At 35.7% G+C, this 17,918-nt stretch overlaps 1 protein-coding gene and 1 pseudogene across 1 annotated transcript; both read left to right on the top strand.

Annotated features, from left to right (window-relative positions):
- The first annotated feature begins 1,844 nt into the window (after window positions 1-1,844).
- Window positions 1,845-6,775, top strand: LOC118052584 (disease resistance protein Roq1-like; annotated as a pseudogene).
- Window positions 6,776-8,396: 1,621 nt separating this feature from the next.
- LOC118052592 (TMV resistance protein N) lies at window positions 8,397-15,758 on the top strand. The gene is made up of 5 exons (XM_035063584.2): window positions 8,397-9,008; window positions 11,147-12,242; window positions 12,380-12,652; window positions 12,731-13,714; window positions 13,946-15,758. The coding sequence occupies exons 1-5, from the start codon at window positions 8,536-8,538 to the stop codon at window positions 14,897-14,899; spliced, it is 3,780 nt and encodes a 1,259-aa protein (XP_034919475.1). The 5' UTR covers window positions 8,397-8,535; the 3' UTR covers window positions 14,900-15,758.
- Window positions 15,759-17,918: the final 2,160 nt, after the last annotated feature.

Genomic DNA, 17,918 nt, shown 5'->3' with positions numbered 1-17,918 from the left:
AAAAGTACTTTTTATAAAACTACTTTTTTAAAACCACAATCACAACAGCAACCGCAATACCAAACACACCCTTCATTCTTACAGCTAGGTTGATTTGAATTATAGGTAGAATAGTGTCAAACTCATTTAATGCCTAGTCCATGCTTTGTTGGCACTCTCTTTTCTGCATTTAAAAACTATTTAATGAACTATCAACAAACATTATCCAGAAAAAGAGAGTACATGCTTCTACTTGCCTTTCTTCAATGAATGCATCCCTCTCTCTAAATAGGACGTGCCTCCTTCGCCACCACTCAAATCTGTTGTAGTTCCCTTATCAGTTCATTCTATAAATATAGATACACGCAGTCCTTTATGCATAAGCACACGCATTTTTGCCTCTAAATTTTCCAGTTTAATTTATGCTTGAATTGACTACTTGCAGGCCAACAATTGAGAAGTCCATGTTGCCAATTTTTTTTTAGATTTTGCAGGCGGTAATACGGTGAAGATAGTTGAAAAATAATAGAATGTGTTGGATTGTGTTGTAAACATTTTATATTAAAATTCTATTTATAATAAAGGTGAACAAAAAAGAGTAAATTAAGATTAGGTGGGAAAAGTCGTTAACGGTGTTTTTGTTTTTTTTTTTTCCCCGCGTTGCAGCTTCTCAGCCCTCATCAAGACTAATCAAAGTTGGCATGCTGCAACTTGGCATGGTTTGATGACGCAAATTAATTACTCTTCAAAACGTTAGTGATAAAATATAATTTATATTTAGTGATAAATTAATTTATTGAGTAAGAACTCCAGATATAATTTATAAAATATATCTTCAAATAACAGCTCCCTTACATAAATATATTATTATTTTATGTTTAATTTTATCAAATATAATAGATATGATAAGAATTGAATATGTGATTATTTGATCATAAATACTCTAATATCATTTAATGAATTATTTCAATTAAAAATTTAAAGTATTTAATAAGATTTTAATATATAATTTATATTATTTTTTAATAATTTCAATATTAGTGAAATTTCTCCACGGAACCGTGAGAAATCCACTATGATGTGTAATTGTTTATTTTTGGTTTATTTTTATATATACTTGTTTCATCCTTAACGCATAATTTTATTACAGTTTAAGCTTTTCTTCTATGCAAATAGGGAAAATTGCACCAGAAAAAAAGATCGCTCTTTTTGTAAATCATTCAACGACTGTTGTTTTCAAGCCATAACACTATAGATTTGTGGTCCACCTACTGAGTTTTTAAACCTGATCTGTTAATTGATTTAGCTAAAATCTCGGGTTACAGATTTTGCCAAGTATACCGGATTTTGATTAAGTCATTGGGTTATTTTATATTAACTCTAATTTATTTTATAAATCAAAATAATATTGTTTTAGTAAAAAAATCAATAAATTACAACCAGATTTTTAATTGGATCAAAGGGTCATTTTACTTTAATTTTTTTACTATTTTTAGATACAAATATAAAAAATAAAAAATATATTTTTAAATAAAATACAGTTTAAAATATAAATACTACTGTACTATCGAACACCACTTGTAAACTATCTCTAATCTAAGTGCCCGTTTGTATCTTGGTCAAGATTGCCTGCAAACCTTTCCGCGAGATTCCTAGGAAGATAATGGGTATGTTCTCTAATTCTTCCCAGAAAAGGGAGACAATTATTATATCGTAACTTTTACTTGCTTTCCCTAATTCATCAAGGAGAGACGTTGGAGAAGACAAATAATTTGTCTACTAGGCGTGAAGGAAAAGCTTCAAGGAGAGACGATTTTCACAGAAGTTGAGATTTATTGGCATCAAAATTCAGGTCCAAAATACCTTTATTTCTTTATCAATTTATTAATATTCAGGCTTGCTTGTATCTGCTCCTAGAATTCTTTCTAAACATGTTCTTTTACGCTAAAACAAAAATAAATTGCCCTGTAGTGAATGGTTTCCAAGAAACTGGAACATAGAGCTTCTATCGTGAAATTATTAACCAACCAAAAAGATTTTAATTATGAGCATTATAGGGACACAACATAATGCAAATATTTTTCTCTTCACAAGTTTTAGAAGCTATTCTTGTAGAGGTTTAGCTGGTGTTCCACTAGGTTAGAAGACGAGGATTCTTGAACATTACTATGGCCGGAACGTCGGATTTGAACATGCTTTTGAGTGAGTGATTATCCCACTCATGGTGTGTTAATTTATGCTTTAACTGTCGGAATCAGACAGTAAACTGTCCATTATATTGCAGTTGTAGGCTTTTGATTAATGTATTTTCCATAGGCCTGTCGCTCAAAGTTTTCCCTCAGAAGGAGCATGCTATGCAACTAGCGAAGAAAAGGAGAACGGTGATAAAGTTGCATTAAGAAATCAAGTTCTTGACTGAATCTCTAACAGCTGCCGGCCTTAAAATTTTGTAATCCAATATGGCTTCTTCCTCTAACAGCACAAATTGTTGGAAGTACAGTGTGTTCTTGAGTTTCAGGGGCCAAGAGACCCGCAATACTTTTACTGCCCACCTATATCATGCTCTGTGCAACAAAGGAATTAATGCTTTCATTGATGACAAGCTTGAGAGGGGAGAACACATTACTTCTCAACTCAACCAAATTATTGAAGACTCGAGAATCTCCCTTGTCATATTCTCTCAAAACTATGCAAGGTCTATTTATTGTCTGGATGAGCTGGTGAAGATACTTGAATGTAAGAATCAAAGGGCAAGTTGTTTTGCCTGTGTTTTATTAATGTGGATCCTTCAGATGTGGATTAGAACAAAAGGGTAGTTTTGGAGAATCCCTGGATTCCATGAAACTTATTTGGGGATTAATGCAGAGAAGCTCAAGCAATGGAGAGAAGCTCTAACAAAAGCAGCTCAATTGTCAGGGTGGCATTTAGACAGGGGGTAATACTCCTATCAGATACCTGGCTTGTTAACCTTTTCAAACCCGTAAAATCTTATTAGTTCTTTCTTTTTATATGGCTGTCTAAATATACTAAATCTTCTTCTGCTAATTAAAACTTTGCAGGAATGAGGCTGTTTTTATTCGGAAAATTGTTGAAGAAGTATGGGCACAATTGAACCACACATCCTTACATGTTGCGGCATACCAAGTTGGATTGGATCAACGTATTGAAGAACTCATTCACATGCTAAATATTGGGTCAAGTAATGTGTGTATGGTAGGAATCTGTGGACTTGGTGGAAGTGGTAAGACAACTGTTGCCAAAGCTGTTTACAACCAAATAACTAATCATTTTGAAGCTTGTTGCTTTCTTTCAAATGTTAGAGAATTCTCAAAGCGATATGGTCTTGTTCATTTGCAAGAGAAACTTCTTTTTGAGATTCTAGGGGATAAGACTTTAGTACTTGGAAGTGTTGATAGGGGAATTAATGTTATAAAGGATAGGCTTCGCCATAAAAGGGTGCTTATAGTCCTTGATGATGTTGATCATTTGGACCAGCTCAAACAACTAGCTGGAGAGCGAGACTGGTTTGGCTCGGGAAGCAAAATTATCATAACAACTAGAGATGAACGTTTGCTAGTTGTTCACGGGGTGGAACGCTTACTTAGGGTGAAGGAATTATGTTGTGATGATGCTCTTATGCTTTTCTGCTGGCATGCCTTCAAAAATTCTCATCCTCCTAAAGATTATTTAGAGATCTCAGATCAAGTAGTGAAATATGCCAAAGGCCTCCCATTGGCTCTAGTTGTACTGGGTTCTTTTTTGTATGGAAGAAGCATACCTGAATGGGAAAGCGAATTGGATAAACTAAGAAGAATTCCTAATAAACAAATTTACGAAGTACTCAAAATAAGCTTTGATGGACTGGAGCATCATGAGAGGGCTATTTTTCTTGATATTGCCTGCTTCTTCAAAGGACAAGAAAAAGATTATGTTATAAAAATACTAGACGCATGCGATTTCGACCCTGTTATTGGCATACAGGTTCTCATGGAGAAGTCTCTTGTATACATTGAAAACAACAAGCTGCAGATGCATGACTTGCTACAATGGATGGGCAGACAAGTTGTTCACCAAGAATCTCCCAACGTACCTGGAAGACGCAGCAGACTGTGGTTTCATGAGGATATTCTTCATGTGCTGACTGAAAACATGGTAAAAACCTTGTGTGTCTGATTTTTCTTCTGTCTTCTGACCTCGAAATTGCCTAAAAATTAGAACTTCGCTTCCTTTTAACAGTAAGAAGTTGTTATTGTTCGATTTGAGGAAGTCCAATATATACAATTTTGGTATCAGGGATCATATGAAGTTGAAGGCCTTATGCTTGACTTGCCTGAAGCAGAAGAGGTACACTTGAGTGCTAAAGCTTTCGAAAAGATGAAAAGGCTCAGGATACTTATTGTCCACAATGCAAAAGTTACTGGATGTCCAGAAAATCTACCCAACGCATTAAGATGGTTTGAATGGCCTGGTTGCCCCTTGAAGTCGATGCCATCCACATTTCATGCCAGGAAACTTGTAGTTCTTAACATGCATCACAGTTGCATCAAACAGTTAGGGGAGGGATTCAAGGTATAATAACAACTAAGAATCTCTCCTTAAATTACACCATGCATGAAGTCTTGTAAGCTAATCTTTTTTTCATCTGTCTCTGTATTTTGCAGAATTACACAACCTTAAAGTACATGGATTTCAGAGATTGTGAACTTTTGACAGAAACACCAGACTTCTCAACCATCCCTAATCTTGAGAGGTTGAATCTTGAAGGTTGTACAAGTTTAGTTAAGATTCACAATTCGGTTGGATATCTTGCGAAACTTGTATTTTTGAGCGTTGAGTTCTGCTCCAACCTTGAGAGTATTTCAAGCCACTTCAGATTAAGATCCCTTCAGACTCTCCTTCTCACTGGTTGCTCAAAACTTGAGAAATTCCCAGACATTGAGGAAAAATGGCTAGTATAGAGAGAGTTTTTCTTTGAATAGTACTGCTATAAAAGAGCTCCCTTCATCGATTGAAAATCTTGTTGGGCTTAAAGTCATGACTTTATCATTTTGCAGAAATCTATCGAGAATTCCAAGTAGCATTTATAAGTTGCAGCATCTTAAGCGTCTGCTTCTTGATGGGTGCTCAGAACTTACCAAGTTTCCAGAGAACATGCCGGAAGAAACACAGCCATTCTGCTCCAACATTTCCATGATAGCAAACAATGACCTAATGTGGTTTCCCATGTTTAACCTGTTTGGATCTACAAAATTGCAAGTTATCAGAAGTTGATTTCCTCATGAATCTTGTTTGCTTTTCCACGTTGAAGGATCTGGATCTATCAGGGAACAATTTTGTTAACCTTCCTACGTGCATCAACAGATTCACTAAATTGAGGCGCCTTGAATTGGCGAACTGCATATGGCTTGAAGGGATTCCGGAGCTCCCACGAAGTATTAAGCGTATTGGAGCCCGGAATTGCACATCATTGGAAAGTTATTCAGAATTTAGTAAGGGTATTTATGTTTAATACAGAAGATAGATCAACAAAGCTTCGTGATCTTGACTTTTCTAACTGCCATAAACTGGCAGATCAGAATCCATTACAGAGTTTGGCAGATAATCATCAAGATGCATATCAGTGGACGAGGTTGTCTCCCCATTGCTTCCTCAAATCTCTCCTTGTCTTATATGTTTATATGTGTACTCTGAAACTTTGAAAGCTTAACTTCTTTTCTCACAGTCGATGTTTTTTAAATTACTAACAATTGATTAAAAGAGTGTTTTAACATTGCAGGGGTTCCGTGAGGACTTCAGAATTGAAGTTGTTCTTCCAGGAAATGAGATTCCAAGGTGGTTCAGATTGTACAGTGATGACGGGTACATGTCATTCAATGTGCCTTCGTCTACGTTCAGGAGAACAAAAGCCTTGGTTCTCTGTGCCATTTTAAGATTACAGTTTGCAGTGGATGTGAATATTTCCCGTGAAATTTTCATTAATGGTCGGAGCGTGATTTCCTTTTCTAGACAGTTCTTTTCTTTGAAGTCAGATCACATGTGGCTTTACTACCTTCCATGTCGTAAGATTCGGAGCTTAAATTCATTGCTGCAGGACGACTGGATTCACATTGAGGTTTCTTTCAGAATCCTCGGAGCACCAAGAAATGCAACCCTTAAAGGGTGTGGGGTTTATCTCATAAATGCAAGTCATCCAAGCTCTATTGTAGGCGATGAAGACGACGACACATGTCTGAGTGCTCGCAACGACGGAATCAACTTCTGTGGATCGGAGACTTGGACTTCACTATCACTTGATCTAATGAGAAGCTGCAGTGTCAGTGATGCCGGGGAATTCGAGAGGCACCCATGGCAGCCATCGCCTCAATGGAAACTCCCACCTACTCAACCAGGCTTGATTGTGATCCCACCTGGGAGCATTTACTCTCCAATAGCTCAGCTAATTCACCAGAACTCTTTTAGCCGATCTATTAGCAAGAAAAGGGATCGGGAGCTCGGTGAAGATCATGATTCTTCTATTCCAGAAACAAGTACCAAAAGGTTCCAAAACTCTTCGTGCTTTCCACCAAGTAATAATAAAGTTCCTTGGGAATCAAGCCAGCAATGAGATAGATAGCAAGCTATCAACATATCATGCAAATGCTTTAAACTCAAACACTGTTTTCCTCTTGTAAATTAAAGATTTAAATGAAGTACATGTCAGTGTGTCACCACTATCACGCATCTGCAATGAACTTGTACCATGTTCTTGTCTTAGAAATTAAAGATTTCAATGAAGAACATGTCGCCCTCTCTGTCACTGCTGCGTACTTCCATAATCTCCTTGACACAAAATCACTCCATTTACATATCAGCAAAGGAACATGTTCATGTTCATGTAAAGATTTCTGCTAAATTGGCGAATTCAGAGCTCATCAGTTTGGCATCCATAATTTAGTCTCTTCCTGAGCTAGTTTGAGCTCTACGGACCATTTCGCAGCAGAAGAAGATTGTGAAAGTGAAGCCAGTTAATTTCCTACCACCACATGAATGCCCCCTGTGGACATCTACAAGTTATACACAGATTTGTCATCCAGATTAGGGTCATTTTGTTTTTCTAACCTTTCATATGGTCTACATAAGATGCAAGATGGACATTTGTTAGTTTTTAAAATTAAAAGTATATTTAAAAAAAAAAACACTCAAATAGTAAAAAATAAAAGTAATATATTTAAATAAAATATTGATAGTGGATATAATAAATTCTAAATAATGTTAATTTGATGAACATTACATAATGATTTCGAATAAAAAAGTTTTTGTACCGTTTAGAATCTAATTGACAAAATTTATAAATATATTATCTAGGATTGAATTGAGAACGAGTATATAAGTTTCTGTACTAAATTAAGATTTTTCCCTGGTTTTGAAAATTTCCTCGTACTTTCAGTGTAGTCGTCAATCTTAGAGAAACACGGAGTTGCTGTCTTGTGGATGCCAAGTGTAAGAGCCGTACTATGGCCCCATTCACAAAGTTAACAAGATTCCAGGATGCTTTAAAGCCTGCTTAGGAATTATTTAGCGGTTGTTTAAATTTTTGTTTTTGAAAATGCTTATTTTTTTATTTTTAATATTAATATATCAAAATAATTTCAAATTATAAAAAAAATAATTTCAAATAAAAATAAAAAAATTTCGAAAGCATTTTTTAAACCAAAAAAAAAAAAACACCCTCTTAGTATTTATTTGGTATTGTAAAATGTTTTTTAAAAGTATTTTTTTTTATTAAAAATATAATCAAAATAATTTTTTTAAATATTTTTTTAAAAAACTAAAAAAATATATTAATTTAATGTTATTTTATAAGACATACATATTTTTTTAAAAAAATATCTAAAAACAAAGCTACCACATTTTTAAATGGATTCTTAATACAATAATCTGCCACCCAAGATCTAAATACAAAACAACAATGGAAAAATCAAGTTTTTTTATTATTTAAAATTATATGATTTTTAAAAATAAATAAAAATAAATAAAAAATTTTATCTACATGTTTCTCAACACATTACCGAATTTTGAGTGGGATTAATCTCATAAACAAGTTTTATGAATAAATATATATATGTTCGGGAATGTAGTTACAGTTATATATTTTTAAAGTATTTTTTATTTAAAAATGTATCAGAATAATGTGTTTTTATTTTTTAAAAATTATTTTTAACATCAACATATTAAAAATAATTTGAAAATATAAAAAAAATATTAATTTAAAAAAAATTAAAAAATATTTTTAAAACATAAAATAAAAAAAGTTGCCGAGAAACAAGCACCACCGAGTCTTTTCAATGTAACGTATAGGCGAGGACTTCTTCAAGTCTTTTGGTCAACATTACTTGCAAACTGATTGCTAGTATGAAAATGGGTTCCATTTTCAATATTTTCTTTCTTCTTGTTGCTTTCTTATTTAGTTTTCTGACTTTTTCACATTTACGTTCACATCATGCTCTGGGCACCCGATGGCCTAAAGTGTTTTCTATATTTCACCTCCAGTTTCTGGCTATCAGAAAGTTTGATCCAATGGCTTCTTCTTCTTCCACTAATTGTTGGAAGCATGATGTATTCTTGAATTTCAGAGGCCAAGACACCCGCAACACTTTTACTAGCCATCTACACCAAGCTCTGTGCAACAATGGAGTTCATGTGTACATTGATGACGAGCTTGAGAGGGGGAAAGCGATTGCTCCTGCACTCCTCCAAGCTATCGACCAATCAAGGATTTCCATTGTTGTTTTCTCTGAAACCTATGCATGCTCTTCCTATTGTTTGGATGAGCTTGTGAAGATGCTTGAATGCAAGGAATCGAAAGGGCAAGTGGTTTTGCCCGTGTTCTACAACGTGGATCCATCAGATGTAGAAGTGCAGAACGACAGCTTTGGAGAACCTGTGCTTCGTGCAGCTTCAATGGCTGCTGCAAGTACGGACAAGTTGCTGGAGTGGAAGGAAGCTCTAACAAAAGCAGCTAGATTGTCTGGGTGGCATTTGGACAACGGGTAAATTCCACTTACTCCTCCACCTACCTTTCTACTTTTATTTTAACAGAAGCAGTCGGAAACTAGAAATTAATTGTTTAATTTATCTGTTGAGCTTTTCTTTCTTTGAAAATATATATATTTTTTACTTTTTCCAACTTACTATTTAGCTATTTTATTTTTTCCTAATTTCACGAGATTGACCTAGTGATCAAGAAAGTATGTTTCGTCTTTGACTTTTTTTGTTCAAGTTTCAGGGACACTTTCTAGCAGAGTTTATTACGTTCTTCTTACTTATGATTGTATTTTAAAATATTTTTTATTTAAAAAATATATTGAAATAATATTTTTTTTATTTTAAAAAATTTATTTTTAAAATTAAGATATCAAAACAATTTAAAAACACTAAATAATTAATTTAAAATAAAAAAATTAAATCACTTGTAAAAAAATTCTTTTAAAATGTATAAATTAATAAACAGTTATATAGATAGAACTATTAACAATAAAATATTAAGGTTAGGCTAAAAGTATGACTTATCAATTTGATCTATTTTGTCTTTAAACTGTTATTTTCTAGATAATAAATTAAGTTCTTTCTTTAGATAAAACTATTAAAAAATAACAATAAAACTTCAACCTGTTGATGTTATATATTTAGATATTGAAGAGAGCATTTTAATAGACAATCAAACTTTGACCCCAATGTAATAATTAAATGAGTTAATTTCACTAGAAGACAATAAATTAAATTGATAATTGAAACCTTAGGATAAAATATGATTTTAAACCATGAATTAATATATGATGTGATGCTCATAAACTCTTAAGAGGCAACCCAGAGAAGTTAATTAGAAACAAACAGTTGAGCTACTGATTAATCACGCCAGCATTTAAACTAGTAAAAATTCGATTTTAGTCTTCTTTGATTGTGATAGTAGGCCACAATTACAAAGATGGGGTAGCTAAGAACACAGAAAGATAGAATTCACCAAAATTAAAGGGCCAATTATAAGAACCCTAGCCACACTGTTAGTTATTTTCTGAATAAAATTATTCTACCAAAATCCTTATATCCATAATAGTTACCATCTTGGCTTCATCAACCTACGAACCAAAAAAAAAAAAACCCTAAAGCTAACATTATTAGTAAGGAAAAGGCACCGGCATGCCTTAATGTACCAAAAATAGCCTGCAGGTGCTCCAAATCACCACGACGATGCCTGTAAATTGTTTCAACACCTGGTGCATGAACCAAATATAAAAGTGCTAGGTGCATTGAACAATCCAAATGGCGTCATCATCCACTCATACAACTCATCTTGTATCTTAAACGCCATCTTCCACTTTTTTTCTTTTTTGATAAAGTCGTAGAATCAGTCTGCTAAGACAATATGTTATCCAAACATGATATGGGATACATGAACTTCCTAGTGATTTGGTTTAAGGACAAGTCCAACGTACGTGCCATCTTTCTTAGAGATCAAGAAAGGGTTGGGACTGGCTATACAGGGACTCACACGCTCTACAACATACTCTTTCTCCAACAACTCTACCACCTAGCATTGCAGCTCGTTAGACTTCTTGAGACTAGGTTTGTATTCTAGTCTATTTTGTACGCAGCCTGGCTGCTTTTGAAAATCCTTAATTATAAGTTCTTGAATATTTTCTTTAGAAGAAAATTATGAAAGAATTATCTCAATTTAATAGTTTAAGTTAAAGGTTTTAGATGAGATTTCAAGATATAATTTTATATTATTTTTTAATATATTATCTCAAATAAAAAAATTTTTGGCTTAAAACTTGCTCAGACTTATATTATTTTTATGCTTGATTTTTTATTAAATAAATGGAGATAGTGAGATTCGAACTCGTGACTGCTTGGTCATCAAGGCTAATACCTTATTAAATAATCATCTCAACACAATAATTTAAATTTTTAGATAAAATCACGAGATATGATTTATATTATTTTTTAACAACAATAACGCCTCTTCAAGAAAATGTTTCCTTCCTTACTAACCATGTACTACTCTGCAACCTCCTCCGGTAATAGTTATTCAACAAATCCTCCTGTTTAAGTTTGATAAAGTATTGAATCTCTTTCCGGTTAGCTTTGGCCATGCTCATTACATGATTCTCACAATTTAAATATCCAGGAATGAGGCTAAAACTATCCAGAGCATTGTTGAAAAGGTCTTGGCTATATTGAACCGCGCATTCTTACATGTTGCCGATCACCCTGTTGGACTAGATTCCCATATCCAAGATTTGAATTGTCAGTTGCGCCTTGCATCAAACGATGTTTGCATGGTAGGGATTTTGGGAATTGGTGGAATAGGCAAGACAACTGTTGCCAAAGCCATTTACAACGAAATTGCTAATCAGTTTGAAGGTAGCAGCTTTCTTGCAAACGTTAGAGAAATGGCAAAGCAAAACAAGGTTGTTGAACTACAACAAACACTTCTTTCACAGATACTTGGAGATAAAAATTGGTCAGTTGGAAATATAGATTTTGGAATCAGTGTGATAAAGGACAGGTTGTGTAGTAAAAAGGTTCTTGTTGTTGTTGATGATGTGGATAATGTGGACCAGTTAAAAAGACTAGCTGGAGAGCCAGATTGGTTTGGTGCAGGGAGTAGGATCATTATTACGAGTAGAGATGAACATGTGCTTGTTTCCCATGGAGTGAAATTTGTGCATAGAGTGCAGGAACTATGTCGAGGTGATGCTTTTCAACTTTTCAGCTGGCATGCATTCAGAAATTCCCAACCCAAGGAGGAGTTCATGATGCATTCACGCGAGGCAGTAACTTATGCCCAAGGCTTGCCATTAGCTCTTGTTGTGTTGGGTTCTTTTCTGTATGGTAGGAGTGTACATGAGTGGGAAAGTCAATTAGATAAATTGAAGCAAATTCCTGATAAAAAGATATATGAAATACTCAAAATAAGTTATGATGGCTTGGAGGATGACACTCAAAAGGCCATTTTCCTTGATATTGCGTGTTTCTTTAGAGGAATGGACAAAGACTATGTGATGAAAGTGTTCCATGCTTGCGATTTCAAGCCAATTATAGGAGTCCAAGTTCTTATTGAGAAGTCTTTGATAAGTATAGAGAATAATAAGCTGCAGATGCATGATTTAATACAAGCAATGGGAAGACAAATTGTTCAGCAAGAATCTCCCAATATACCAGGTAGGCGCAGCAGATTGTGGTTTCATGAGGATATTGTTCATGTATTGACCGAAAATATGGTGAGTGTCGCGTATACTTGCGAGCATGATCTTATGAACTATACTTTGAAGGCAACCCATTTTTCCTCTCCTTGGTAAAAATATGAATGCTTTGACTCATTTCTGATATATTGTATGCGTATCCTTTTAATTTTCAGGGAACAGATGAGATTGAAGCAATAATGCTAGACTTCCATGAACCAGAAGAGATGCACTTGAATGCTAAAGCATTTAAGAAGATGAAAAGACTTCGAATACTTATAATCCGCAATGCTTTGTTAACTGTGGCTCCTGTATATCTCTCAAATGAGTTGAGATGGCTTGAATGGCCTGGGTGTCCATTATTGTCACTGCCATCTACTTTTCATGCAAGAAAACTTGTTGTTCTCAACATGCAGCATAGCTTCATCAGCCACTTCGAGGGATTCAAGGTTTTAAAGTATTAGAGGTTTCTTTCTACAAATTAGATCATCAACTTATCAGAAACTAATACGTTTTCTGTTTCACAGAATTACAGTTGCTTGAAGTTTATGAATTTCAGTGGTTGCGGGTTCCTAAAAGAAACACCCGACTTCTCAACCATCAGGAATCTTGAGAGGTTGAATCTTGAAGGATGCGCAAATTTGGTTGAGGTTCACCAGTCTGTTGGATATCTTGATAAACTTGAATTCTTGAATGTTGAATTCTGCTCTAACCTCAGAAGTCTTCCCCGAAGAATCAAATTGAAATCTCTTAACACCCTTCTTCTTTCAGGCTGTCAAGAGCTTGAGGCGTTTCCTGACGTCGTTGAAAAGATGCAATGTTTGGAGAAACTTTGTTTGAGTGGAACTGCAATAAAAGCGCTTCCTTCATCCATCAAAAATATATCTGGGCTTAAAGTCTTGACCCTGACATTTTGCAAAAACCTTGCCGATCTTCCTAATAGCATTTATAAACTTACACATCTTGAGTGTCTGCTTCTTGAAGGTTGCTCAAAACTTGACAAGTTTCCAGTGAATGGGGAGAATGAGGTACCATCAAATTTCCTTACATCTTCAAATTGTTATGAAAATTCCTCAGGATCGGACTTCCTTCCGGCTCAAGCGAATTCTCTTGAAGGCTCTTCCTCATTGGGATTTCCTGCGTTAAGATGGCTAGATCTACGAAACTGCTGTCTAAGAAATGTCAATTTCTTGAAGATGCATGATTGCTTTCCCATGTTGAAGGAATTAGATTTGTCAGGAAACAGTTTTGCTATCTTTCCAGAAACACTCTCGCTATTTACTCACTTGAAGAGCCTCAGATTACATAAATGCAAGAAGCTTCAAGAAATTCCAGAGCTTCCACGGAATATTAAGAGACTAGAAGCAAGAGATTGTGAATTGTTGGAAAGATATTCACCATTAGAGAAGGGAGGTGAATGGCCAGCCAAACTTCGCGTTGTTGACTTCTCAAACTGCCACGAACTAGCTAAAAACCAGGGAAAGAATTTGGAGGATGCATTCTTTAGTAAGGTTGGCTTGCCTGCAAACTCAAAATGTTGATATCTTCTGTCCTCTTTCATCTGTTTCTATCTCTTTCTGCAAAAATGTGTTTGTGACTATGTATGCTTGCTATTTGAATTTGTTGATAAATGGTCAAGTTGAAACAAATTTACCTTTCCAGATTTCATTGTTGCATTCACCTTATATCATGAACAACACTAACCACTAATATGTTAATTTTTTTTTTTTTTTGTGTAACAGGCATTTCATAAGCAATTTCAAGTTGAAATGTTCCTTCCTGGAAGTAAAATTCCAGAATGGTTCACGTTTACCAGTGAACAGGGCTCCTTGACTTACCTTGTACCTTCCTCTGTTTTAGAGAAAATCCAAGGACTGGTTATCTGCTCCATTTTATGTTTAGAGGATGGAGTGACAGCAAATATATCGTGTGAAATGTTTGTTGATGGGAAAAGCATGATTTTGTGCTCAAGACATTTCTTTCCATTGGAGACGGATCATATGTGGTTATACTACCAGCCATATTGCTATACTAGAGCCTTGGGTAAAGCAAGAAATGATTTAGTTCGCTTTGAGATTTCATTTGAAGTCCTCGGAGCACCAAGGGGTTCGGCGTTGAAAATGTGTGGGATCTATTTTATATACAAGCAAGATAAGACAGTGAGTGATCCAAGTTCCACTCAATCCACAAGTTATCACACAGACCACTCTGTTTCATTTGATCTCATGACAAGTAGCTACGTAGATGACCCCGACTTCGCTTTGAGTCCTAGTATGAACAGGAAGCGGCCAGCATCATCGGATCTAACTGAAACATGCTACAATGATGACTTGGAACTCAGTTTGAATCCAAAGGTGAGCAGAAGAAAAACTGATGATGATCAGTGTGGGGAGCAGTTTTCTTTTTCTCTGCAGCCAATGGATCAGAAGCCGGGTAACCATTTGATAGCATCCAAATCTGGGGAGCATCAACTGGAGCATTGGCTTTCTTTATCTTTGCAGCCAATGGATGTGAGTAATTGGAATCCAATGTGCATCAAGAAATTAGAGGAAAAGGTTCAACTTCAACCAAAGAGTAAGCAAGAAATGAATTTCTTTAATGAGCTTGGCAGGAGTCCCATCAGGGAACATGATGCAGTAGAATATGAAACTGAAAAAGAAGAGACATATATTTCTGATGTTGAATCTCTGGCTTGAGTGATACAAATATATACCTTCATGAGAAACCGAGATGGTAAAGGATCTACAAAAGAATGAAGCAGAAAAGGAGTGTCTTCTAATATCTCAAACACTGAAGATGTTCCTAGTGGCAACTCAGAGAAGGTCGTCCCTTGTCAAAAAGATCAATGAATGATGAAGAGGTGTTAATTTATAGAACACACAGCATGAGTGATGCTGAGAAAAGAAAGAAGGTCGCCAGAAGGAGAAGAACCTTGCTACCTTGGCCATTGGTGAATTTGGTGATGGAGAGTCCCATTCCGATGCAGTTGTATGGTTTACTTCTTCGCTGAGACGTCAGGGGACAGATGAGATCAAAGGTATTGTGCTAGATTTACAAGAACCAGAAGACATGCACTTGAGTGCTGAGGTCTTTAAGAAGGTGAAAAGTCTTCGGATAGTAATAATCCGCAAGGCATTGTTTAAGGATGGCTCCTGTAAATCTCCCAAATTCGTAAAGATGGCTTGAATGGCCTGGATGTCCTTTATTGTCAACGTCACCTGCATTTCATGGAAGAGAACTTGTTGTTCTCAAGATGCAGCATAGTTTCATCAAGCAATTTGAGGGATTCAAGGTTGTATCTCTAGGTGCTTCTCTCTGTAAATCCTAACAAAAACTTATTCTAAACACCTGATTATTCAAGCACCGCATAGAGGATGAATCTAGAAGTTTGCATGAACTTATTTTTGATTCGTCAATCCGTTGGGTTTATTGGTATACTTCAATTTTAAAGCCTTGAATTCTGCTTTAACCTTAGAAGTCTTCCTAGCAGCTTCAAATTGAAATCTCTAGACACCCTTCTTTTTACCCCCTGCAAAAAACTTGAGGTGTTTCTAGAATTTGTGGAAAAGGTGCCATGCTTGGAGAAGCTTTATTTAATGTGTTCATCAATTGAAAATATAATGAGGCTTGAAGTTCTACCTGCAACATATTGCAATAACCTTGCCAATATTCGAGCAGCATTTATAATCTAAGTCATCTTGAGCGTTATCTTCTTGAAGGTAGCTCAAAAATTGGCAAGTTTCTGGTGAATAGACCAGGTGCGGAGCATTCAAGCTTCCCCGGGTCTTTGAATACCTTAGAGTGTTCATCAGGATCCAGCTACCAACCTTTTCGTTCTCCAAGAAGACTTGCAGCTCCAAGCAATGTTTTGGATGCATAGCTTTTCCTCGCTGTAGTGTCCTATATTAAGATATCTGGATCTGCAAAACTGCAGTCTAGTCGATGTCAGTTACTGTAGGGACTATGGACACCACGTATCTCCACATTGGTATGATATTGTCCACTTTGGGCCTAAGCCCTCATGGATTTGCTCTTGGGCTATACCTCAAAAGGCCTCATACCAATGGAAATATTTGTCCATCCTTATATACCCTTGATCCTCCCCATTTCTAGCCAATGTGGGACTTTGGTCGTATACCCAACAATCCTCCCCTCGAACAAAGGACCACCGAGCCTCCCCTCAAACGATCATTCATCCGTCCACTCTCTATCAACCATGATTCTCATTCTCCACTTCACCGTGTTGGGGTCAGGACACGTCCATGAAGCATCCGGAGAGCACTACCTGACTTGAGAGTTTGCTCTTTCTAGGTCAACTCCTCTTCACCGTGTTGGAGCCAGGACACGTCTGTGAAGCATCGCCTTTCCAATAGAGCTGATCCACGGATTACATCGTGATTTGCTTGGGGGCCCACCACCTTTTGTTCGGCATTCCGAGGATTCATCCATCATGGCTTAACTCCGGGGCAAGGCTCTGATACCACTTGTAGGGACTATGGACACCACGTATCTTCACATTGGTATGATATTGTCCACTTTGGGCCTAAGCCCTCATGGATTTGCTCTTGGGCTATACCCCAAAAGGCCTCATACCAATGGAGATATTTGTTCATCCTTATATACCCTTGATCCTCCCCATTTCTAACTAATATGGGACTTTGGTCGTATACCCAACAGTTACCTGACAATGTCGAAATTTATTTTCCATGCTCTTGGAACTAGATTTTTCAGGAAACAAGTTTTACTCCCACAAATATTTTCCACGTTCACTAACTTGAGAAGCCTCAAATTATCCGAAAGCAAGAAACTTCGATAAATTTCAGAGATTCCACGGGAAGATTAAGAGACTACAAGCAAGAGATTGCAAATCGTTGGAGACAAATATGCAATTACTAAGGAAAGAAAATTAAGTGGCTAACTATTAAGTTTCTCAAAAAAACATAAACGCTGCGAAACCAATAATTTTAAATTTGTTCAGAGAGTCCCACGAATCCTATTAAACAGTAATGCATTATTCAAGGTTTAAGTGAAAATTATTTGAAATATAATTCATCCTTTCAGACTTTGATCAACTCTTCATAACTAGATTGTCGCAAAACCTAGTTGTCGAATTGTTTGATCTCTAAAATTGATTCACACAAAAGAGTTCTGTTATTTGCAGGAAGCGTACGTATATGACTAATTAAGAAATAAATGTTGGAAAATAATAGCAGAACCCAGATAAACAAAGAATTTGTTACTGAAAAACATTGTGGTTCACAAGTAAAGAAGGCAACACTATAAGAATCATAATTATAAGTTAACGGTCGATACCTTCTTGGAGGTGTGTCTGAATCTGAATCATCATTGTAAGAATTGGTCCTTGATGAGAAGCTGAGTTAGTTCCATTCTGAAAAGTTATGATACTTTTAAGCTGTTTAAAAAATATTCAATAATTTAAAATAAGTAGAAAAAAATATAAGGAATTCTACTTATTGCTTGGATGAGCTGGTGAAGATGATTTGATGTAAGGAATCAAATTAAGGGAAATGTGGTTTTATCTGTGTTCTATAATGTGGATCATCAGAAATGGAAGAACAAAAGAAGCATTTTGGAGAATATCTGCATTTATAAGCATGGTGAGTACAGAAAAGTTGTAGGAGTGGAAGGAAGCTCTAAGAAAAGCAGCTACTCTGCCAGGATGGTATTTAGACAATGCTTCTTTATAGTAACTTC

This window comes from Populus alba, chromosome 19 (genome assembly GCF_005239225.2).
Source record: "Populus alba chromosome 19, ASM523922v2, whole genome shotgun sequence".
Taxonomy (NCBI): domain Eukaryota; kingdom Viridiplantae; phylum Streptophyta; class Magnoliopsida; order Malpighiales; family Salicaceae; genus Populus; species Populus alba.
This window is presented reverse-complemented; position numbering and strand designations above follow the sequence as displayed.

What these genes read in the sequence shown, in the direction of transcription:
- LOC118052592 (XM_035063584.2), top strand. Translation starts at nt 8,536, where the DNA reads ATGGCTTCTTCTTCTTCCACTAATTGTTGGAAGCATGATGTATTCTTG. An exon ending in GGGTGGCATTTGGACAACGG is followed by an intron (nt 9,009 to 11,146) that starts GTAAATTCCACT and finishes TTAAATATCCAG; the next exon opens with GAATGAGGCTAAAACTATCC. An exon ending in AGGATGCATTCTTTAGTAAG is followed by an intron (nt 13,715 to 13,945) that starts GTTGGCTTGCCT and finishes TTTGTGTAACAG; the next exon opens with GCATTTCATAAGCAATTTCA.